The following is a 24,617-nucleotide window of genomic DNA, read 5'->3' as shown; positions in this document are numbered from 1 at the left end:
GATCAAGGACAGGTACCTGGGTGGCAGGTTAGATCCCTGGCCCCTGGGCAAGTGCAGGAGGCGACCAATCCATGTGTCTCTCTCAAGTCAATGTCCCCCTCCCTCCCTCCCTCTCCCCCCCTTCCACTCTAAAATAAAAAAAAATAAAAATAAAAAAATCAATGAAAAAATATCCTTGGGTAAGGATAAACAAAACAAAAAAATTCCTTAATTTTAGTGTCCTTTTTGTGAACAACAGACGCCCCAAGTAAGCTTGAAACAAAAAGAATACTAATGCTTAGGCAGTATTCAGATCTCAGCTAAGGGTCCTCACACAAGCGCGGCCTCTTCCCGACCAGACTAGCTTAGGTGGGGCGCAAGCCTTCCCTGGAGTGGCCTGACTTCCACTCTGACGCAACAGTTACTCAGTTCACCTGTAGTTCTTCCACCTAAACATCCTGTCCCTGCTCTGAAAACTATAGGTAGCAGGAATCATCTGGTTTAGTCATCATTGCTTCCCCAGAGCTTCGCACAATGCCTTACACTCAGGGTGTATTTATAAAGCATTTGTTGAATATATGTATATATAAATGAATGAATGTATTGTATGGGGGCAATGATGAATTCAATAACTGCAAAAGTACAGGTGTATTTCTTCTTGATTTTAAACTGTTTCTGAGAAGGAAATACAGTGCTGTAAGTACGAACAGCATTAGTATCAAACAAGGATAGTATGCTCCAGGGCATTCCTAAGTGCAGTTCCCAAAGGCAAACTTTCTTCACCTCTGTTTCAGACAAGCTCAGGGGAATAAAGGACGGCAGATGTGTGATCTTGCACACACTGGCCTTGCTTTAAAAAAAACCTGCAGCATTCTTGATCCCGTAAATGGTACACAGGGAGATCCACAGTAGTCATGGAGACAGCTTCTCCCAGCAGTGATTAGCCATGTGACAGCATCACCTGTTTTCAGCACCCACAGCCTTCCATGGAGCACAGGAAAGCAAAAACCAGGTTAGGTCTCCTCCAGCTTGGAGTCATGCCTCTGGGAGGTAAAATCATTTCAGGATGAATTACTCAGAGAAAACATGGAATTTGTTTATTTCAGAAGTTTTTTTTTCTTCCTGCAAATGTATTTTATCCCAGAAGAAGAAGTACTCCTCTGAACCCACCTCCCCCCCCCCCCAACACATATCATCTTATTGTATACCAAAGAAAATTACATACTTCAGGTCTCGGAAAGCTCTGTTATACTCATTTTGCATATATATTGTACATTACTCAGGGAGCTGGGTGGAGGAGAGGGCTTTGTTGTGCGTATTTGTTCTGGCTATTGTTTATGCAGGTCTGACTGAATGAGGGAACAGTGGGTATCATTTCAATTTCTGATGTCAACATCAAATTACTTATTTAATTTCATGCCTGGCGAAGCATTGTATAGCTACACGCAGAATCATTTCACTTCATTTGTTATGCTGTGTTTTCATGGCGATTGGCTTGCCTTCCAACTGACAGCTTTAATTACGACATGAATTTGATTGCACTGCCGAGGAATTAACATAATGCAACAAAGCATTTAAAGACCCTTTCTTATAACAACCCCCCACCCCATGCACACACAAATACATCAGACACATAAACACAGCCACTAAACCCTCGAGTACATTACAGGTCCACTGGAGTTTTAGCATTTGCTAGAAAGCACACAGAACCTTTGAGTCAGAGGGCTACCCATATTTTCCAACCCACTGTACTCACTTTTTCTTTAATACGAAAAGATTTATGGCAGTAAATTGTGATTTCTGGAGCTGGCAGAAAACTTTGTAGAAAATTTCTTCTAATCTACTTTGCCAAATATCCATGGCATTGACATTTCCTCCCCTCCTACATCCTTCCCTACCGTATTTTTCTTGGCCAATCGCCAGCTCCCTTCAATCATAGCTGGTGAATTTGGGCAGAAACATCCCTGAAATACAGAGATTTCTCCATGTCTAGTTCTACATTCCAAAGAATCTGACTATGGCTTTGTATTCAGTGGGACACCACCCCTTGTAGCTAAAAGGATCTCCATCAAATACAGGTAACAAGTTCTGAGACGCTGGTCAGGAGTCCATTTCACTGATAGCTCAGGACACCATCACATCCCTGAGGCCTTGCTATCCAAAAGGCCCAGAAGAGTCTGGGTCATGTATGTCTAATCTAAGTCTGTATCCAAATATAGCTGCAAATATTTATTTGATAGCAGTAACATTTTTCCAAGCCAGAAATTCCTTGAATACTCCAAACCATGGGCAACAACAGATTATGCTACAAAAATGGAATGTTTAGAAACACCTTTTTATCGGAAAGGTGTTACATTAGTCATACATTTACAGATGTGCATTTAGGGATTGGTACTGCTTTTTCATGTTATAGAAAAGACAGACACCAAGAGGTAAAGGCCTAACCCTGACCACTGAACCATTTGATGAAATAATGTTGATTTCAACAAATTTCTAATGAAAGGAGGGGGTGTTTCATTTCTCTTGCAAAATACCCAAACTATATAGCAAAAGTATCCATAGAATCCAGAAAAGCCTATGAGTCAAACTGAGGCTTGAAAAGGAGGTGTTTTTAAAAGCAAATGTTTTATTTTTTTATTTATTTTTATTTTTATTTTTTAAAGTATATCTTTATTGATTCCAGAGAGAGGAAAGGAAAGGGAGAGAGAGAGAGAGATAGAAACATCAATGATGAGAGAGTCATTGATCGAGCCCACAACCTGGGCATGTGCCCTGACCGGGAATCGAACCCTAATCGCCTGGATCCTAGGTCAATGCTCAACCCCTGAGCCACGCCCGGCCAGGCAGCAAATGTTTTTTTAAAACGCAACAGACAAAGGCATCACCAGCATCTGAAATAATACCATACACCCGTGTTTAGGCAAATACTTCCTTTGAATAAAAAAAAAGGCCTTCATTCATATTTCTTCAAGTGGCAGAGTTGCCATTCATTCATATTTTCAATGCAGTAGGTAGAATTCAGAGGGATAGAGAGACTGAGAAAATAGAGTAGGAGAAAGTGTTTAGCAGTTTGCATGAGAAGATGAATACCAGAAAATGGCAGCTAGCTAACTCTGTGATATGTGATTTCCAGGCTCATTATAAACCATCTCCTGTTTAACATGGTCTTTCCATTCTGCTGGGTTTTTTGTTTTTTGTTTTTTTGCAGATTTGACCACTGCTCTAGCAATCTCTGCAAATTACCCACCTCGATCTCATTATGTTGCAAAGGAGAGCTTTCTTATAAACACTCTGCCTCAATCTCCAAGCTACCGTGGGCTGCAGGAATTGTAATAGGATGCACAGTTGAAAGACATTTTCCAGGAGGGAGAATGCTGCTGCTGACATTCCAGTCTGCAAGTGGATATTCATTAAATGCTCAATCTACTCTTTCTCACTGCCCCCCACCTGACTTTCTTTCCATCTCTGTCACTAAGCTATCACTGAAGCTACTCATTAAACTCGTGAAGTTAACATTTCTGTGTTAACAGCTTACCTACAACAAGGGATTTCAAAATTGATTACCCATCCAAAATAGATGTGCTCCATTCATTAGAGATCTACACAGAGAGGCCACGGCAGCTACTATTACAGCTCCCTGAGTATGAAATAGATGCATGCTCCACCCTGAGACGAGATGTGTGCTCTGACCCTAGGGCTAATTTAAATAGAATATTTAAAATTGTTCCAAATCACCAATTGTGTCTGACATCCCTGCCTACCCACCTCCATGTTAATGCTTTTCTCTCTTGGGAATAAAAAGCATAAGGATCATGGCCAAGTATATTTCTTGCAAAGGTCATGAAACAAGCTCATTTATGGATTTTCTTTAGCGTTTTAAAAAACAATGGCAATTAAAAGAAACTGAAATCTTAATCTTAAGAAATGCGCCTTGGGGATACAATTACTAATAGCTGATAAAGACACAAAATAGTATATCTGAATAGGAAAATAAGCTACTAGGAAAATTCAAGTTAAAATGGAGAAAGAGCAACAACCTGAAAACAAGCATCAGGTATGATAAATACGGTCATTTCCACCTTCAATTTTCCAACCCTCTGTTACAACCCACTCCAAGTTGTCCTCCGCTCTCATCTATAATCAACAGCCTTTTGACTTCTTTCATTGATTTCATTCTTTGTCTTCAGTTTTTCATATAAAAGGCAAAGCAAACATTTTAAAGTAAAAATTACAATACCATTCCTCATAATATCTTTCAGAGGCTTTTAAAATAATTATGGTGGTAGAAAAGTGTCCCCCCAAAAATTCAGAATATGATTATGAGGGTTAATTTTATGTGTCAACTTGACTAGGCCTGGGTATCATATTTGGTCAAACATTATTCTGGATGTTACAGTGAGGATGGTTTTGGATGACTTTAACATTTAAATAGATAGAATGAATAAAGCATACTGCCCCCTTCTTAATGTGTGTGGTCTTCATCCAATCAGTTTAATAAAACAAAATTTAAAATACCATCCTCAGAATAGGAGGGAATTCCTCTGACTGTCCTCTAGCTGGAACAACAGTTTTTTTCCTGCTTTCAGACACAAACTGAAAGAAACATTGGCTCTTCCTAAGTCTCGAGCATTCCAGTCTTTGGACTGGAACTAACCATCAGCTCTCCTGGGCCTCCAGCTTACTGACTTCAGATCTTGTGACTTATAACCCTCTACAGCTGTGTATGTTCGGACATTCTATTAGCTCTGTTTCTCTTCAGAACCCTGATTGATAGAATGACCTTGTTTAGAAATAGGGCCTTTAAGTTGAGGTCATACTGGATTAAGGTAGGCCCTAAATCCAATGACTGTTGGCCCTATATAAGAGGAAAAGGCACACAAAGCTACCAAAAGAGTAGAAGGCCATGTGAAGACAGAGGCAGACATTGGACTGATGGAGTTAAAAGCCAAGGAAAACCAAGGACTGCCAGAAGCCACCAGAAGCTAGGAGAGGAAAGAAAGGATTCTTCTTTAGAGTCTTCAGGGGGATCAAGGACCCGCTGACACCTTAGTGTTGTGCTTCTTGCCTTGAAAACTATGAGGTAATCTATTTGTTGTTTTAAACTACTCACTTTTGGTCACTCATTAGAGCAGCCCCGGAAACTAATATAAAACCCAGCCTCCTTACTAGAGACTAGGAGAAACAATATCAAGAGTCCCTCATGGGTCTAGATTAGATTATCTTCTTAAATACAGAGAAGCTCACTGATGGTGTTGCCGGTATCTGTTTTTCCCCTAAGATTGCGATCAGCCCGTGCTCATTCACCACATTTGAGCCAGCTGGCCCTTTTCCTTTCCCTCAAACATGTCACGCTTGCTCTGACTCAGGGCCTTGAGCTTGCTGTTCTTCCTGCCTGGAGTGCTTTTCCTACAGATCATCACAAGGCTAACTCCGGTTTTTCTTCATCCAGGCCTCAGCTCAAATGTCACCTACACAAAAGAACTAATCCAATCACCCCAGTTAAAACAGCAACCTGCACTCCTCCACTCCTCGTCACTGTTTCGTTTACTTCATGAAATGTATTACATCAGCATTAATTGTATTGGTTGCTCTCAGGCTTGCTGTGCTGTTTGCCTCCTCCAACAGAACAGAAGCTTCCTGAGGGCAGGGACTTCATCTTGTTGACCACTCAACCTCTAGTGCCCAGACTACACCTGCCATATAAAAGGCACTGATAAATAGTCCTGGATAATCAAAACACTGACAGTTCAAAAAAGCCACATACTCATATGGTGTAGGAACGGAAAAGACATACACAAACTGTTAGGCGCAAAATTTGGGACAAATAAAAATAAGAGAAAAAAGGAGAAACGGTATCAATAATCCTTCACGGGTCTATTTTAGGTTTTTTCTAAACTACTGAGAAGCTCATTGATGGTGGTGCCTGTTCTATTTCTACCTTAACAGTAGCTAGTAAACATGGCCCAGAGTAAAACCTCAATAAAGGATTGGGGGCAGGGTAGGAAGAAGGGAGGACAGGCTAGATGCTTGCATGAATGGATGAAAGATGGCATGGTGGGGTAGATAAAGCAATAAAAACCTCAAAACCTGGAAGAAAAGAAAGCAGCAGAAGAAATGCATCAACCACGATCATAGTAAATGAACTAAAAAACTACAGGACAGTAATATTAGAGAACTGTTTAGCACAAGACTTATAAGAATCCAATCCCTTTCACTATTTTATGAATCGTTTCAATTCCTTCAAAGTCTTGAACACTTGGGAAGTATTAAATATATTTCTGCCTTCTTATGATTAAAAACCTGACCCAAAATTCTTTCAGAGAGAAACAGAGTCATACCCATACACTAATTTGAATAAAGTATTAAATAAGTTTACTTCCATGGGGGAGGGGGAGAGAATTTGCTGTAAGAAGGTACATTGGGGTGGCGGAAAGAAAAGAAAAAGAAGCAGAGGAAACAAAAGTAACATAGGTGGGATGATTTGAAAGTGCATATTATGTAAGAAAACAAAAGTGGTTTAGAGGGACAACATTTAAGGCACAAAAGTGAGGAGGTAGGGGGAAGGGGAGGACTCAGAGAGAGCCTCATACTTCCTTCTGGAGACTTCTGTGGATAATCCTCAAAAGTATGTACTTTGCCCAAAACATCTTAAACAAGAAAGTTGCACTGTGAGGTCTGACTCAGGGAAACAACTCTGGAAGCATTGCAGGGCATGGTGCAAAGGAAACAAAGCCTGGGCAGAGAAAATCACCGAGATGCCATAGGAATCATGTGTAAGAGATAGTGAGAGCGTCTGAAGTACCGCTGGTGTCCAGGAGAGGATAATCATACCCAACACCTCTTCAGAGAGTGACTAAGTGAACACGACAAGCAAGACAGAGGAAGGAACAGAGCCTCACTTTGAGAATACTAGCTCTGGGATCCAGTATAGGGACAGGGAAGTTAAGAAGGACAGTTCAGGGCTGAGAAAAAATACACAAGGAGGCATGGGATAATGAGGGTTTTGTTTGGGAGTGGCTTCACATTTGTCATGATTGAGAGACGCAGGTCTTGTCAAATAGACAGTTACAAGGGAATTTAAGTTATAAAGGGTAGAGAAGGTTGCTAAGGCAAGTTCTAAATATGATGCATGATGCATGAAGGAAGAGGGTGAATATTTTTGAGCACAGGTGATGTGCTTTGAGCACCAAGAACTACACTATGTGATACAAATGCATAGTACCAGGTAATCTTTAAAGGAGACCTACGAGGTAGGTGAAATTATACCCATTTCACAAAGAAACAAAGGCTAAGAAAGAGCAAGTTCTTTCCTTAAGGTCATACCGATAATAAACTAACTGCTATTAAAACTCAATGTGTTTATAATGAATGCCCATGATCATATTGTAATTTGAGACTGCCATTTACCAAGATTGTAAGTTTAACCCCCAAGTTTTTACTACTTCCTCAGGTGCAAAATTCTGTATAAGTCAGAAGCAGAATTTCTCCCCCTGAACAATTCATCATGAACACTGATATACTCCATTAACTTAACTTTTTCCTTAGTGACTAATCTAAATAAATTACTATGTATCCTTGATGTGGACAATCCAAAAGTCCTTATAGACAAATATTCTCTCATGGCAACATAGCCTGGGAATATGTAATTTAGAAAAGCCAAGCACACTGGGTTTTTAAGTTTTACCCATAGGTAAAATTCTTCTGCTATACTGGAACTCTTTATCCCTACTCCTTTGGCCCATCTGATTAAAAAACAAACTAAGCTGGACTAATACAGTACCTTGATGAGCTGCACTTGAGAGTAAGTCTCAACTGCCAAAGTTTCTAAAAATATCATTAAATGTGAGTAAAACACTTCTGAAGATTTTTATATTAGCCGAAAAAACAAGAATGGGCATGATGGACTAGCAGGAACCGAATATACTCTCCCACTTTAGGTAGCTTAAGCTTAAGCTAACAAAGAAGCAGGAAAAACTATATGAAAAGGGGGTTTTCAGAAACTGGGCAACAGGCAACATAGGACAATGATCTCAGAAAGAAGGGAAGCAAATGAGGTGATCCCACAATTGCCTCAGCTTACTGCCTGGAGAGTTACAATGTCAAGGTGGAGTGGGGTGGGGTGCGGTGGGGAATGACCCTTGTGGAGTCCAGCATTTCCTGAGTTGCAAAGATAGAGTTGATAAGCAAAGAAAGTCAAGGCCGCTGGAATAGGCAAAGCAGAAGATGAAAGAGATGAGAGCTTTGTAGAGAATCATGAAACCTGAAGAAGGTTCCCTTCTAGTCTTCACCTGAGTCCACAGCAGAACATCTGTGGGAGGAAAGAACCTGAGGCAAGGGGAAAAAAAACACTGAAAAGGAGCAGATAGCATGTGATCCCAGAGCTCACACAAGGAAAGGAGTGGGTGGGGATATGGTAATTCTGAATTTAGGTTTTAAAGGAACTGTCTAGCTATTTTCCACAGTGGTTGCACCATTTTACATTCCCACTAGCATGTACAAAGGTTTCAATTTCTCCACATCCTTGCCAACACTTACTTTCCTCTTTAAAAAAAAAAAAAATCCATCTATCTTAGTAGATTTGAAGTAATATTTCACTATGGTTAACATTTGTATTTCCCTAATGACTAATGATGATGAGCTTCTTCCATATGCTTATTAGCCAATTGTTCATCTCCTTTTGCACAAATGTCTACTCAAGTCCTTTGCCCATGTTTGAATTGGGTTGTTGGTTATTGTTGAGTTCTTTACATATCTAGATATTAAACATTTATCAGTTATATGATTTGCAAATATTCTCTCCCAATATGTAGGTTTTCTTTTCACTTTCTTGATAATGTGCTTTGATGCACACACACAAAAAAACTTTTCATAAAAGTTTTTAACTTAGATGAAGTCTAATTTTTCTATTTTCCTTTTTGTTGCTCATGCTTTTGGTGTCATATCTAGGAATCCACTGCCAAATTCAAGGTCATAAAGATTTACCCTTATGTTTTCTTCTAGGAGTTTTATAGTTTTAGCTCTTATATTTGGGATATCAATTCATTTTGAGCTAATATTTGTACACAGTGTGATACAAGGGTCCAACTTCATTCTTTTGCACAAGGAAATCCAGTTGTCCGGCACCATCTGTTGAACAGAAAATTCTTTCCCAACTCAATAAACTTAGCACTCATGTCAAAAATCTGTTGGGTTACCCTAGCCGGTATGGCTCAGGTTAGAGAGTTGGCCCTCAGACTGAAGGGTCCCGGGTTTGATTCTGGCCAAGGGCACGTACCTCAGTTGCAGGCTCAATCCCTGCCCTTGGTGGGGAACGCAACCAATCTATGTGTCTCTCTCACATCTATGTTTCTCTCTGTCTCTCCCCCTCCCGCCCTTCCACTCTCTCTAAAAAGCAATGGAAAAAATATCCTCGGGCGAGGATTAAAAAAAACATTTGTTGGGCAGAGATGTATGGGTTTATTTCTAGACTCTTAGTTCTACTCTATTGGTCTATATGTCTGTCCTGATGCTATTACCTACTGTTTTGATTACTATAGCTTTGTAGTAAATTTTGAAATTAGGAAATTATAAGTCTCCTAACTTTATTCTTTCTCAACACTGTGTTTTCTTCCAGGGGCCTCAAGCCAGGCCATATTAATTTGAGTATCTGCTTTTCCATTTCTAGAAAAAAAAAAAACGACTGCTGGAATTTTCATAGGGATTGCACTGAAACTGTATATTGTTTTGTGGAATACTGACATCTTAACAGTATTACATCTTCCTATATATGAACATTGAAGATTTTTTTTTTGGCCTAATGGAAAATAAGTTCAGGGCAAACAGTCAAAAGATATCAATGACTGTGTAATACTATGCTCTTGTTCCCTGACCTAATGTGGCCTTATTTCTCCACTCTACGATGAAATTATGACTAACTAATCCTGGACAAATTTCCAGGGTCAATAAGATCTTATATTAAAAGCAAAACAAAATCTCAAAAGAACAGCTACTTAAGTATTAAGTATTGTTAATAACATAGGTAGGAAATACTGTTATAGTTTTATTATTATAATTTATAGTTCAGTTACAAAATTAATGAAACAAATACACAAAGAAATATTCTTATACACACATACTCATACAGCAAAGACTGAGTTAATTGATATTATCAATATTAAAAGAAGGGGGGTGACTATCTATAAACAAGAAAATAAGAGTACTATAGAAATAATTATGCTTTGTTTATTCCATTGAATTCTTATTCCATTGAATTCTTATAAGAATTCAATGTTACATGCATCAAATATCACCATAAATCTCACAAACTTTCCTGAGAGGTATGGGAAGGTGGCTAATTCTTGGGTTTGTCCACCTTGGCTGATGGAGAAATGGATGGGAAATATTTATAAGAATGATTCAGTGTGCTGCAATGGTCTCCAACCTTTCATGCTTATGAATACTTCTCAGTAAAAAAAAAGTTTTGGGGACACTCCTAAGATAAGTATGTTTGTCAATTATAGAAATGAGCTACTCCCTGACTTTTAAGTTGGGTATTAGTGAAGTTTAATTTCTTTTTTTAGACAAAAAATAAATACTAATATTTAATACACTAAATCATCTTATACATCATAATGAAGACACTGCTTTAGAGCATAAAAAAGAGAAAGACAAGAGGCAATGGGTTTTGCTCCTATTATAGAGCCTAACTCTGCTTCTTCCTGAAACTCAGGTGGATTTGCCATCTTCCTTCTTAAGAGTATTATCTCAATCTGTTAATATTCCAGTGTTGGTATCAATAATGAAAATTTCTACCTACTTGACCTATTGTACAAGAAAGTTTCCAAGTGTTGCTCTCAGGGGCAAAGATGGGTCAAGAATCCTGTTATATGATACATTGGGGAGGAAGGTAAGACAGTCCAAAGAGGGCCAGGTGGTTCTGGGAAGCGGTAAAGGGGAATCAGGACCATTGGTGGATAGGAGGTTGGAGAGCTGACAGGTCCCTCAAGAGGCATGGTATGTTTTCACAACAGTTTCTACCCCAGAAACAGGCAGTTCTACCTACAATGGGGAAATGACATCATTTAACTATGGGCTATCTGAAATTTCTTCACCCATGAGATCAGTAATAATCCCTTTCTGTCATTTTTTTTTTTTTTTTCTGTTGGAAGGGGTGACTAACCAGCCACTTATTGGCAAGAGAAGGAACTTAATTTCCTGACTGTTTCTAAAGTGAGAATACTCCCACCTACCTTATAATTTGTTAAAACACATTTTAGGTCAAACTAGAAAATGGAATGACACTGTAACATAAGGCTCAACCACATGTACAACAAGAAAGGGTAAACTGTAATACTTAGATATACAAAGTGATATGAAGGGGCAGAGTGTTGGGGAATTGAGACTTTACTCAAGGGGTGTATGGTCTGGTGGTTTTGTTTGACTTTTTATTTTTAAATTTTTAAAAAAATATATCTTTATTGATTTCAGAGAGAGGAAGGGAGAGGGAAAAAGAGAGATAGAAACGTCAATGATGAGAGAGTCATTGATTGGCTGCCTCCTGCACGCCCTTGACTGAGGATTGAGACCGCAATCCGGGCATGTGCCCTCACCAGGAATAGAACTGCGATCTCCTGGATCCTAGGTCAACGCTCACCGCTGAGCCATGATCAGCGGGGCTTGACGATTTTTAAATAAATACTTACATCGCTGAGCCTTTCCCGAGAGCTGCTCCTGTGGAAGCCCTTGGATTCTCCACTGGCGCTTTCACTGTCACTGTCCCTGCAGCTGTTCTGTCCTGGCTTGAGCTAAAGACAAAAGAAAATAGGAACAAGAAAACAGTCAGTGGTCTCCTCACAGGGCTGTTTCTCTCCCCTGTTCTTTAAGCCTTGTCAAAAGTGAGTAATTTAAGGTCTTGATCTTTAACATCCTTCTCAGTTTCTGAATACTGCCAGGCAAGTTGCCATAGAGAGAAACACAGAGGGTAGGATAAGCAAAGCATTTACCACAAAATGCTGATGTAGATAAAAAGAGTGAGCGAGACTCAAGTAAACACCTGAAATGTCTAACAAAGGTCTATAAATCTTAGAAAGTAATCTTCCCTCAGATTTTTCCTCTGTTTCATTGTGATTTTTGGTAAATATTAAAAAGACCCAGAACACTGAATAAGCTAAAGGCAGATTACACCAACTATTATTTCTTCTGTACTCGTCTGAAAGGAAGAAACAACAAAATAACAAAAACCAAGACTTCTTATCCTAGGAGAAGATGAGGTGCTGGGCTAAGGTTATCTTCTAACCGTTGGGAAGATACTTAACAATCTTGCTTGTTGACACAACGTTCTGGAGGTCTCCTGCCAGATATTTAAAAGTAACAGATTAAGACCTATAGTTTACGTAAATTAAGCCAGCACTCATTCAACCAATAGGTATTAAGTCCACAACTGGGCCTGGCAGTAAGAACTAGAGATGTGGTGCTATACAAAAAAAAAAAAAAGTCTCTGATCTTACAAAGCTTACATTTTAGAAGTTTCTACACATTTATGCAGCCAACCAATGTCACCCCAATGAATTCAGTTTAAAAAAACAAAAACGAGCAAGCACAGAGAACTGCAAACATTAGTCTATGTGAGACTCAGTCACAAACATATGGAAGATCAGTCTATGTTGTCACCACCAACTACATTTGCAGAAATCCCAAGCAATCTGATGCAGGTTACAAGACACAGGCCCTTTACAATGTTCTCCATCTAGCAAAAGAAAGTGCAAGACATGCAAGTAAAACACCACAAGGAAATACTTGCTAAATGAAAACCAAAAAGTAGCCAGTGGCCTTCAGAGGAAAAGTGATTTTGGAAGCCATGGATTGTGAAAGAGGACTGTGCTCATATGGCTGAGAGAAGACACTCTTGATGGAAGAAAGGCAGAAAGCAAAGGCAGGGAAAGCAAGTCGCCAGGAAATGATCAGGGTCTTCTCAAAAGAGTTCCTTTGGGAGAAAATAGAAAGAAATCTTAGAGAGGAGTGCATGAACCAGAAAATGGGTAGTCTCAAACAAAACACAATTCCCATATTTCTGGGTAGGAAGAAACTTAAGAGAGCAGAACAGGTAACAGGTAGCAAAACGTTTACCTGCAGGTTTTCATATGGCTCTGGGGCCAAGGGGCAAGATGAACCAAGATAAATAGAGAGTGAACCTGTATTAGCATTTCTTGTATCTTTAATGTGCTTCTTGAAAGACTATAGTTCAGACCTTACTTTCAAACATACCGTGATTAGCTATCACTAGAACCCCACTACGAGAGCATTCTTTGTGGCTTTCAACCTTGCTACAAAACCACTTTTATCACTTCCTTCTAAAATCTCATTCTCCAGAAGTCTTCTCTAATGGAACCTCAAAAAGTGATGCTAATTTTACTTCGTATCCTCCTGAGCCCTTAAGTACTTAGTTTCCTCCTAAATTACTGCTAAACCTGCTAATTCTCAGTTAATTCAGATGCAAGTTCTATGAGCCTTTTCTTATTACTATGGAATAAAAGTTCAGACTATTGTCATTCCCTTCAAGTTTTCATTTTTATACTTATAATAAAAGGGGATTTAATCTAAAATGAACATCACTTTCTCTCAATTTTTTGAACATGTCCTGTCCTTTTCTGCCCTCCACTTTTTCACACTAGATTTCTATCTCTGGCATGCTCACCTCACATTCTCTGTGCTTTTCAGGTAAAAAAATTTTTAAGTTCATAGACAGTATATCCTCTGCTATGGTCTCTGAAGAACTCTTTTTTTCTATATTTATTTTTTGACATATTCCCTCATAGCTAGCATATCTCATTCTATCACATATTTTTAAATTTAAAACAGACTACCTGTTATATCTGTACTGAAAATAAAACCTGTATGTGGAGAGGGCCCCCTAATTCACAAGCAAAGTTGGAAATCTTATCCCACTGGATCTCTGAGTTAAGTAAAGGCAGGTGACGCTACCTCTGGTATATGAATGAAGAAACAAATAAAACCAATGATGCACTCAGAAGCAGGTATGAAATCTAGGACTAAACCCATGTCTCTATGGCCTACTGCTGACTTCATTCACACCTTAGTGCCCATTTAGATATTTACATTTACCATGGAAATAATGAGTCTGCAGTATGTTAGTATCTCCACAGAATATATTTTACATACATCTGTGGTATCTGGCTGCATTCACAAAGAAAGAAATCTTATAAGGTGATATTTGATCAAGAGATGGCTATAGAAACTCAGTCCCCCAACTAAGATGAAAAATAAACATCCAGGGAGTAAAGGGTACCAGGGTGTGAAGACTTTTCCTAACATCCAACTGCTTTAGCAAAATGTGGACTTTGCATTTGGATCTTTTCCATGTTTTTTCATGGAAGGAAAATGATACAAGGCCCAACAAGAGAATCCAGTGGCCTTGACGTAAGTTATCTGACTAAATGTTGATCTGGGCTAAGGGCAAAACCCAAGAAAGATCGAGATGAAGCAGGTTACTAGTCATCCCTGTGCCCTGCCAGCAAAAGCACTTCAGTGAATTTTCTTCGGAGAGTCTTACATAAAAATCCACCCCCACACTACCCTTTTTCTCCTCCAAAGCCAGGCTCAAGTTTAAAGGAAACTTAGGATTTTAAGCTGTCAGACAGCTCAATATTTCAAAGAAATGGATTGACTACAGTAAGTACTAAAGCTAAACCACACGATTTCAGGCAAAAGAAGTATTCATTCCTAATCCCATGAATACATTTAAAACTGGCATTTTCAGCCACATCCAATGGATCATTTGGGGTAGCATAACTAACTCAGAATTTGTAATCCTTCATCTGAAATTCCCAGCTATTACCTACAACCAAGAGACATTACAAAGGCCAGGTGCTGGCTTAAACATTTAAAGACCTAAGAAAAATCGATCTGCTTACATTGATTTGTCCTAGCACCCATGGCGGCTCTGTTTTAAGAAAGCTTTTGCTCTAACTGATGCAATGAGTTTTCCTACTATCAGCCTGTAAATACTTCAGCACCTCATTTATTTAAAAATTACAGTAATTCACTCTCTAGTTCCAGAATTTTCTTCCCATCAGACTATTATATATTTCAGTTATCTGAATTAAAACAAAACAGACTAAATGAAAGGACACTAGTGTCGGGCATGAGTGGCAGTAATTCTATCAATAAGATTAACATCTTTTATAAAATATAAGAAGCCATTTCGTTTTTCATTAAATTTCATTGTCAACAATATATTCTCCAAACTCTGAAGCTGTGATCTCATTACAGGCTTAACTGTTATTAATGGCTAATTAGGAAAATAACGATCCATGGTTTTATCACTGCTAAGGAACATATAACAAAGTCCCATCGCCCTGGACTGAGTGAAAGGTAGAGCAATTCTGTGCACATCTGCCAAGATTTGTGAGCCAGGCTATGAACATTCTTTACAGCTTAAGTATGGAGAGTTCCAACAAGAAGCTAGCTGCTCAGCAGGTGTCATTAACCCTTCAAACAAAATTTATAGAAGGATAAAGTGCATGGAGAAGACATCTATGCCTGGAAGTCTAGAGGAATGATGAGAATTATGCAGTACAATGCAGAAAAGCATACCACAGTTTTGGTTCCTCAAAGCAGCATAAATCCTATCTCAGACTGCTGACTTCTCCGGTAGGGATGTAAATGAACTCTATACAAGGTTTTAAAAATGTGTCAATAAGCATAGAATCTTATTTCATTCAAAGAAATTGTGTTATCTACCTTCACTAACATTAAAGCAGCAAGTATTTAATCTAGTAAAATGTTTTGTTTTTTCAAAAACAAACTGTCCACAAATGGGGAAAGTTTAATAGATTGGGTGGCATCTGTATTATTTTATTCCTTGGGCTTTAAAAAGGTATTTCAGATGAGAAACAGCGAACCAAACTCAAGAACTTAATGAAAAAGCTGACATGTCAAAATGAGCTAACAGGAAATTACTACTATAAACAAAACTACAAAGTTAAATTAAAAAAACATTTTATTGAGAAATGAAAATATATTGTACTTTTAAATGTCCTGTAACAAGTTGTACCAAAGAGCTAAAAATTGAATTCTGGAAACTAGGGCAGGGCAAGGAATTTGTGCAAAATTTCTCTGGGATCACAGAATCAGAAGTTAGCCTGTTATGTCCTCAATAGTTAGAGAAAGAATTTTAAATAAGAATCTGATCATGTTGAAGTTAACTATTAGTAAAATTTAGATATTACAAATACTTGTCTTACAAATCACTATCAAATGTAAAAGGATTAAAATCATGGTCAATAGAGAAATGGAGAAAACATAAAGGAATCAGCAAAAAGCAAAAGCATACGACTAACTATATTGGTTATAATAATACTCATGGATTAAGCTCCCACTTCTTAAAAAAAGCAAGGACATCCAGTTTTTATTGAGTAAAATAAATGAATATCTAACCATTTGTTAGCTATTAAAAACTCAAATTTTAAAAAAGAGGTAAAAAGACAAAATATTACAAATAAATAGCTAGGTTAAATCAATGTTAAAGATAAGGCACTTTATAGTGATAAAAGGTACAATCTTTTACCTTTTATACTTCAGTACTTTATACTACAGAAATAATTTACAAATCTTGATATGCCCATATATACAATAAAAATATTTTAAGTAGTAAAGGAAATCAAAAGGAGATAGGAGACTCTACCATCCTACTAATCATCAGGGAGTGAGGTTAAAAAAAATACAAAAGGACTTAGAGATTAAAAAACAGTTTATCTTAGGCAAAATATGGTAAATTTGATAACTCGCAGAGGCCACACCTTTCTAAAGCATCAAGGGAACATTATCACCAACTAAAGATGTATTAGGACACAAAGAGTATCAGAATAAATTTCAAAATGTAGAAATTACATAAACAGCCTTTTCTCTGATAAAAATTGATGACACTTTAATCTAAATAGTCTTATCACCTAAGTTTTTTCAAATATCTTTTAGCAAAAGATATATTTGAAAATTCTCTTCAAAATTATAACTGAGCCAAAGAGAAAATTACAAAGACACCATATATATTTTAAAAAAAGAAAATTATAAACATGTAAGTTAAAAAATCTACAGGACCTATAAAATCTGTGCTAGAGGTTAATTTGTGTATTTTCCATTTAATGAAAAATAATAGAAATAAACAATCTAATAACAGAGATAAAAAAGAAAAGAAATGAGGCCAAAAAAAAGCACCACCCAACTCTAGTGAAAAGTAGAGGAAGATTATAAAAATAAAAACTACACAATGAATTAAAAATTAAAATATTGTACAATTAATAAGTTAGGGTAAAATCAGGAGCAAACCCTACAAAGATAAAAGAAATAAACCTCTTACAAACCTAAGAATAAAAAGAGATAAAAAGCAAAACCAAAAATAGAAATAATGTGATGTCATCATATAATAATGTGGTAATATAATAATATATGATGTGATGATAATAATATGATTCTCAACACAAAAAGTAGGCACATTTATAAATTACAATTACAAAATATAACAAGGCACACTTATATAGAAAATATAAGAGGCACACTTCTAAATTATAGTAATAAACATTATTCTTTGGTACTGTCAAAATCATAAACAACTAGTTTAAAATTTTACAGAAAACTTAACAAAATTTTATTCAGAACATGTCAAAAATATGCAAAGCTAATTTGTGCCCAAATCTGATAATAACAAAACAAAAAGGGAAATATGGAATAATATTCTTAATTACAAGAGCTGCTAAAATCTGTTGAACTATAACAGACTGAACTTAACAGTAAGATCTAAAAGAAATTTTTACAAGAATATGAGTCCATCAATTTGCAAGTGGGCACCAGGGAAATTATTGAGGTGATGACGAAGTTCTGAAATTGGAGTATGATGATGGTTGCACAACTCCGTAAATTTGCTAAAATTCATTAAATTGTACATTTACACTGAGTGGATTTTATGGGACGTAACTTATATTTCAATAAAGCAGTTTATTTTTAAAAAGTAAAAGATCCCATCAGTTTAATCTCTTACTCCAGAAAGGAGTGAGGCAGAGGCTCACAGAAGATAACTCACTTTCTTCAAGTCAATAGTGCCATGTAAAAATCAAATCATGGGAGTAAACAGGGGCAAGTATCTTGAGGGACATCATGCGATCCTGCCTACCACAGTGGGTTTGCAAAGACAGAAAAGGAGAAATTGCCTCTAAATCCATGTATCACAAATGACTCCAACAGAACTAGGAAAGTTTTATTAATGTAAAATAAGATAGGGTTCACGAATATGCCTGGACTTTGAGAATGCCATTTATCTGTGACAGTGATGTTCCCAAAGAAATGCTTAAGGAATTGCACAGATAATATCTTGAAGACTGCCGTAAGTTTGAAAAATGCAAACTACTGAAGCACTTCCACTTGCCAATCACCTATATTATTCAGATTTAAAGGGGTTCAGTGGACTTCACAGCAGTAGGAAAAACAAAAATAAAATAAAGGGGGGGAAATAAGACAAAATCAAGCTAACTACATAGACTCAAACGTAAACAAGAAGCAATTAAGACAATCAAGAACAATCTGGCCAACTTTGATATCCTTCCAGTAGACACACTCAACCCAGATAACAGAATTTACTGTTCTACAGCTTATCAAGAGAACCAAAACTCTTCTACGATTTGGTTAAGAGGCTATTGGGATACTATTTCTTCATAACGTAATAATGTGAAGGCGAGAGAGTGCGAGTGTAGAAAACAATGCTTGATATATAACTAATATCTCTCTCTCTACAACTTGGGTGCTATTTCTAGGTTAAATTATATTGACGAAAGGCATAACTTACCTGACTTTTCATTTGTTACCATAAACAGAGTCTAAGCTATGGGAAGGGGAGGATGCACAAGCATGAGATTAAAGAGAAAAGCCTGAATGAACAGAAAGTTCTTGGCATTCCTTGGGTTTGCTTGTGAACTACAAGATGAATCTGTTTTCAAATAGCCTCAGAAATTCACTCACAATACACGTGTGCAGTACAAAAATAATTCAATGTAGGAATGTTTGACTGCTTTGGTAAAGTTTCTAACCTTCCGATAATGAGATTTGAGTTATTAAAAAGAAACTCTAAGACAATGTTATTTGGTTGGAGAGGATGAGTATACAAAAAATAACAAACACACAAAACTTAGTTTTTATAGTTTTCTATAAAAACACATTTTCAAACAACATTTTAAATGGCCTGGCATTCTTTAAAATAACCATCACCCTCAAACACAAAATGCTTTATGCCTTTTGTTTTTCCCATCCTACCATGAAAAAATAGTCAATTGAAGTGTAAGGAAAAAAATGACAGCATTTAACCTTCATTACTTCCTTACTCCAAATACATATGAATTTTAATGGGAGGTGGGCGGGTATACAATTTAGTCCATAGCATTTAACCTGTATATCACTAAACCTATTACCAATTAGTGACTATTTCATACCAGGCTACATTACTTCCAGGATAACAGAAATAAACTGGTTTAGCAAGCACTATTCAACTTATTTGAAAAACCACAGAGATTTCATAGGTGGGATGGGTCCCACAAATGCATGTTCTAGAATATTTGAGATCCCTACTATAGATTGAAATGTGTCCACCAAAAATTCATACGTAGGAACCCTAATTTCCAATACTTCAGAATGTGACTATTCTTGGAGATAGGGACTTTAAAAAGGTAATTAAGTTTAAATGATCCCTTTAGGGTGGGCCCTAATCCAAGCTGACTGGTGTCCCTATAAGAAGAGGAGATTGACATAGGGAAAGACACCAGAGATACACATGCACGGAGAAAAGGTCACATAAGGACACAGTGAGAAGTCAGCCAACTATAAGACAGGAGAGAGGCCCTAGGAGAAACCAAACCTGCCAACACCTTGATCTCAGACTTCTAGTCTCCAGAACTATTAGAAAATAAACTTCTGTTTCCTAAGCCACCAACTCTGTGGTATTCTGTTACAGCCACCCTAGAAAACTAATATAATCCTTTTCTTTAGGGTACAAACATCCTGGCTATTACTGTTCCCATCTTAGAAGAGAACACAATGAATCAACACAAAACAAAGAAACCCAGCTACCTTTCCATTTCTTTCATTCCCTTTACAAAAAATTCCTGAAAACATTTTATTCAGCATCTCCAATTCTTCTCCCTATTCTCTGTTTAACCTGGTCCTACGAGGCTTTTGTCCCCACATGAAATTGCTCCTGTCAAACTCAACAACAGGGTATCAAAAGCATGTGTAGAACTCAGGGCAAAAAAAACCAAAAACCCGTGTCTTAATAGTTAAAAGCTGTAAATCAAGCTACTACAGTGTTAAATCAAATATGTCATCCTCTGACTTTGCTTAAATACATGTTCATAGCGACAACGAGAACCAAGTTTTCATTTGGAATTCTGTATTCCTTGAAGTTTCTTGATGGAATGTGACAGTGCGGAAGATCCAGCCCTGGCCTAGTATAGTTCTCTTCCCATCTATCTTCTGTCCCACATCTCAAGAAGCATCACCTGCACATGTGATAATATCCCACCCCAACTTCTAGGCTCCACAATGCCCACTTTACCCAACTCCCACTGGCAGTGCCCCTAATTCAGGCTTAGGGGTATGCATAGCTGTGGTGCCGTCTGCTCTCAAGAGGATGGACTTAGCAAGTAGACGCTGAAAGCCAGATTGAGGATATTTGGGCTAGGAATTCTGAAGTCCCAGATAACCAGCAGCATGGTGTAGAAAAGGAGTAGCAAGCTCCAAGTGGGCACATGTCCTTGGCCTATGGCTTAAGAAGGGCCACAATAGGGCCCCGGGCAAAAGTCCTCCTTGCCTGGCTTTAAAGGCAGTACCAATCATTAACAACCTCTAAATGACAGGCTCAATGGTCACTGTCAGTCTCCACTGAACTGATCTATCTAACAGTGTCATCTAACACAGTGGTCAATCCTTCAATCTTGGAGCACTTAATTCACTCCTGCTTTTCCTCCCACCTCTCTGGCCACTGCTTATCAGTCTCCTGATGAGTCCTCCACATCCTCCCAACTCTTAGGTTTCCCAGGGCTCAGCCCTTGGACCTCTTCTTTTTGCTATCTATACTCACTACCTTTGATAATCTCATCCAGTTTCATGCTTTTAAATCTACCCACATGCCTATACGCCTACCTTACATATTTAGCCCCAACCTACTCCCAAAATCCAGTCTTTTAAATCCAGCTGCATTTCCCATTTTCACTTAGACATGTAATAAGCATCACAAACCTAAATTGACTAAAGAAATATTCTCAATGGTTCCAATTGTTATTAACAGCAACTTTATCTTTCCAATTGCTTAGGCAAAAAATCTTCCCATCTACAGTTACCACCCTCCTCAAAGCTACCACTGTCTCCTGCCTGGATTATGACAATACCTTCCCGTCTTATCTCCCTGCTTGTGCTCTTGCCCTCTATATCCCTGCATCTTTCCAAGGAATTACGAGTGTTCCTGTAAAAAAGTAAGTCAATTAATGCGCTATTCTTCTCAAAATCTTCCAGAGACTTTGTATCGCCTTCAGAGCAAAGACCATGATCTTTAGAATGGTCTAACAAGGTAGTCCCCTTTCTATCTAGTTCCTCCACTATTTCTCTGGCCTCATGTTCTACTCCTCTCTGCCTTGCTTACTCTATAATAATTTTATTGACTTCATCAGTGTTTCTCAAATAAGCCCGACATGCTCTCACCTCAGAGCCTTTGCACTTAGTGAGCTGTCTGAATGTTCAGCCTCTCCAGAGACAACAGTCTCACTATCTCCCTTCTTTAGATCTTTATTTAAATTTCACTTTTTAAGTGAGGACTTCCTTGATCATCCTATTCACAATAGTAACCCTGCTTAACACCTTCTAAGTAGTATATACTGTGGCATCTCGGTTTTCGAGCATCTCCGTTGACGACCATTTCAGTTTCTGAGCGCCGTGAACCCGGAAGTAAATGCTTCAGGTTCGAACCCGCCTCGGAAGTGGAACCTGCCACGCGGCTTCCGCTGAGGGCAGGATCCTGAGGCCCAGCTGTCGGCTATGGGTCCCTTGGGTTTCGCACGTTTCAGAACTCGAACGGTCTTCTGGAGCGGAGTACATTTGAAAACGGAGGCACCACTGTACTTTACTTCTTTGACTTGTTCCCTTTCTCCTCCAGACTCCTGCCCTCTCACCCATATCACAACTAGATTATAAGCTACATGAGAACCAGGATTTTTATCTGTTTTGCTCACTGTTATATCTGTAGAATCTAAAACAGTGCCTTGAATTTATCAGATGCTCAATAAATGTTTTTTCAACTAATCAGCATGCATTAACTTTTAAGGTCTACAACATGTAAATTAGTCTTTAAAATCTCCCACAGAATGGCCCTTGGAGCTACTAACAAAGTGTGACTATGTCATAAAAAGCTAGTCTAGGATTGGCCAATAAGGACAGGACAGCTCAAAAGCTGAGTGGTAGCAGGCGAGTGGCATGTACACTAGTGAAGCTGTGGGCTTTGTGATCATACAAAATCAGCCGTTAGAGATTACTCATCTTCAAAAAGTGCTACTGCTAATTCTGTTCTTGAAACAGTGATCATATGTAATTTAAGATATTTTAGAGAGTCAGGTATAGGATTATAAAATGAAAAGTGGCATATAATTAGTTTAATAAATCTTCCTCCTGGCATTTGAAAATATTAAAAGTACTTGTTCAGCAAAAGGTCAAAAACCACTAGCAAGAGGAGTTAATAACTCACTTCATATTATACATGCTTATTGATGAGACTGCCACTTTTAAGTAATTTGGGTAATATGAAACATTTTAAAATCCTATGTATTTTACCTTTTAACAAGGGCTTTTAAATATATATTTTCTTATATTTAAAAATCAATCCAGCAAAAACCTTATTCCAACACACTGCACAGAAAGACGGAACTGTTTAAACACATGAACTACCAAACACTGATTTACTATTAACAACAATATTTATAAAAGAAACCCAACTGGTTATAGAAATAAATATATTCTCCCAAGTTCATTTTTAAATCAGAAGGTACTTTCTAGGGGGACGGTATAAGGCTTTTTGTTGTCGTTTTTGTCACAGGGCAAGTAATGGTTTGTATAACCTCTGGAACCGGTGCACTCCATTGAAAACGGGAGCACTAGCTCAATTAATTCCTTAGTTATACAGGGTGATTTCAGTATCATGCCAATGAGGTCCCCACATCCTACACTGTCCTGCATCGATTATTTGCACCATCTTCCTGGCTCTAACGAGCGTAAGTCAAAAACTCAGGCTTTACAACAAACTTAACTAGTCTGTTAGCGTAGGTGATTTTCACTTGGCTCCAAAAGACTTAGTTATGAAGCCTCTCCTATTTTTAACCAGGGCAAAATAGAATAGAGAGTGGGATATTCCAATTTTGAAGGAAGAGCAGGTGGGGTAAAGACAGCTTACACAGAAAACCATAAATTCCCCAAGTATCAGAAATTCTTCATCTAAACACATGGCATTACCCCAAGATGCAGAAAGATTCAAATACATAATTTCTGATTCTTAGCATGATTATGCTGATTTGCATAAATTACTTTTTTTAAAAAAAGAGAGAACTTGACAATGTTTCCTAACCAAACTCAGAGATGAAAAGGCCGCTTGGAAACATAAATTGGGATCCCATACAAAGGTAGATTAGTTCTCTCCGTTGTAGATCTACATATCTGGAAATTAATTAGACATAAGAAGACAGCTGAGATTTTCACTTTGAAGGTAAGAATTTAAACATACCGATATCTGGTTGTCAACACAGGGGCAAAGGCTAGTAAATGAAGGGTTTGCTCCTGGCTCTTGCCCCTATAGAGCTAACATATATTCTCAGTGGCACCCAAAGTATCTCATTGGCTCCATGTAACCAAGAAAAAAAGCAATGAATAGGCCTACTATACAGAACAAATATGCAATCTTCATATTATATCTAAGAATCACAAAAACTTTGCAAATTAAATTGCATTTCCCAGTTTACAGATGGAGAAGCCAAAGCTGAAAAAGGCTAAATAATCTGAGTACAGTCACAAAGAGCAGAAAGCTAAGGCAGACTAGAACCAAGGCCAGCCTGACTCTACAAGGACTGCAGCCCTTAGTCGTAATACAGAGCCAGTGGCGTACAGTAGGAAGAACATGTCCTTAGAATTTAAATTTTTAGCTTCCCTTCATCACTGCAATTGTCTAAATTCTGTCTTGACCTTTAATGTAAAATAATCAGTATGTTATAAGGGTGGACGCAGTTTAAATCAACTGTTAAACCAGCTCTATGATCATTCTCATCATATCTTAAAAAAAAGAGTCAACTCATCCTACCTTTAAAAAATGTGAAAAACAATACACATAAAATATGCACAGCAGGTAGATAAAAAACTAGTTATTTGAGACATTGGTGTGTTTTTAAATCATTTTTCACTTCCATATTCCAAATTCCCTAAACTCTGAACAGATCAAAATTTTACAGATTATCCCTTAAAAAAAAAAAGAGAGACAAGACTCACAAATTAATAACTATTTAAGCATTCTGTTTCATCGTGATAACAAACAGATGGTTTTAATATTCTGGAGGCTAATTCCTGAACAATTA

The 24,617-nt window shown here is 37.7% G+C and overlaps 1 protein-coding gene across 4 annotated transcripts in view; it reads right to left on the bottom strand.

Annotated features, from left to right (window-relative positions):
- The window catches only part of AUTS2 (activator of transcription and developmental regulator AUTS2), a 1,039,841-nt gene that overhangs the window by 577,176 nt on the left and 438,048 nt on the right, over positions 1 to 24,617 (bottom strand). For all 4 annotated transcript variants that reach the window (XM_087815613.1, XM_087815616.1, XM_087815615.1 and 1 more), the window contains exon 3: positions 11,661 to 11,762. In XM_087815613.1, coding sequence (XP_087671739.1) covers positions 11,661 to 11,762 — 102 coding nt within the window. The remainder of the gene's footprint in view (positions 1 to 11,660; positions 11,763 to 24,617) is intronic.

This window comes from Miniopterus natalensis, chromosome 3, assembly GCF_054644295.1.
Source record: "Miniopterus natalensis isolate mMinNat1 chromosome 3, mMinNat1.hap1, whole genome shotgun sequence".
Lineage (NCBI taxonomy): Eukaryota > Metazoa > Chordata > Mammalia > Chiroptera > Miniopteridae > Miniopterus > Miniopterus natalensis.
The sequence above is the reverse complement of the archived record's forward strand: the minus strand, read 5'-3'. Positions and strand labels throughout refer to the sequence as shown.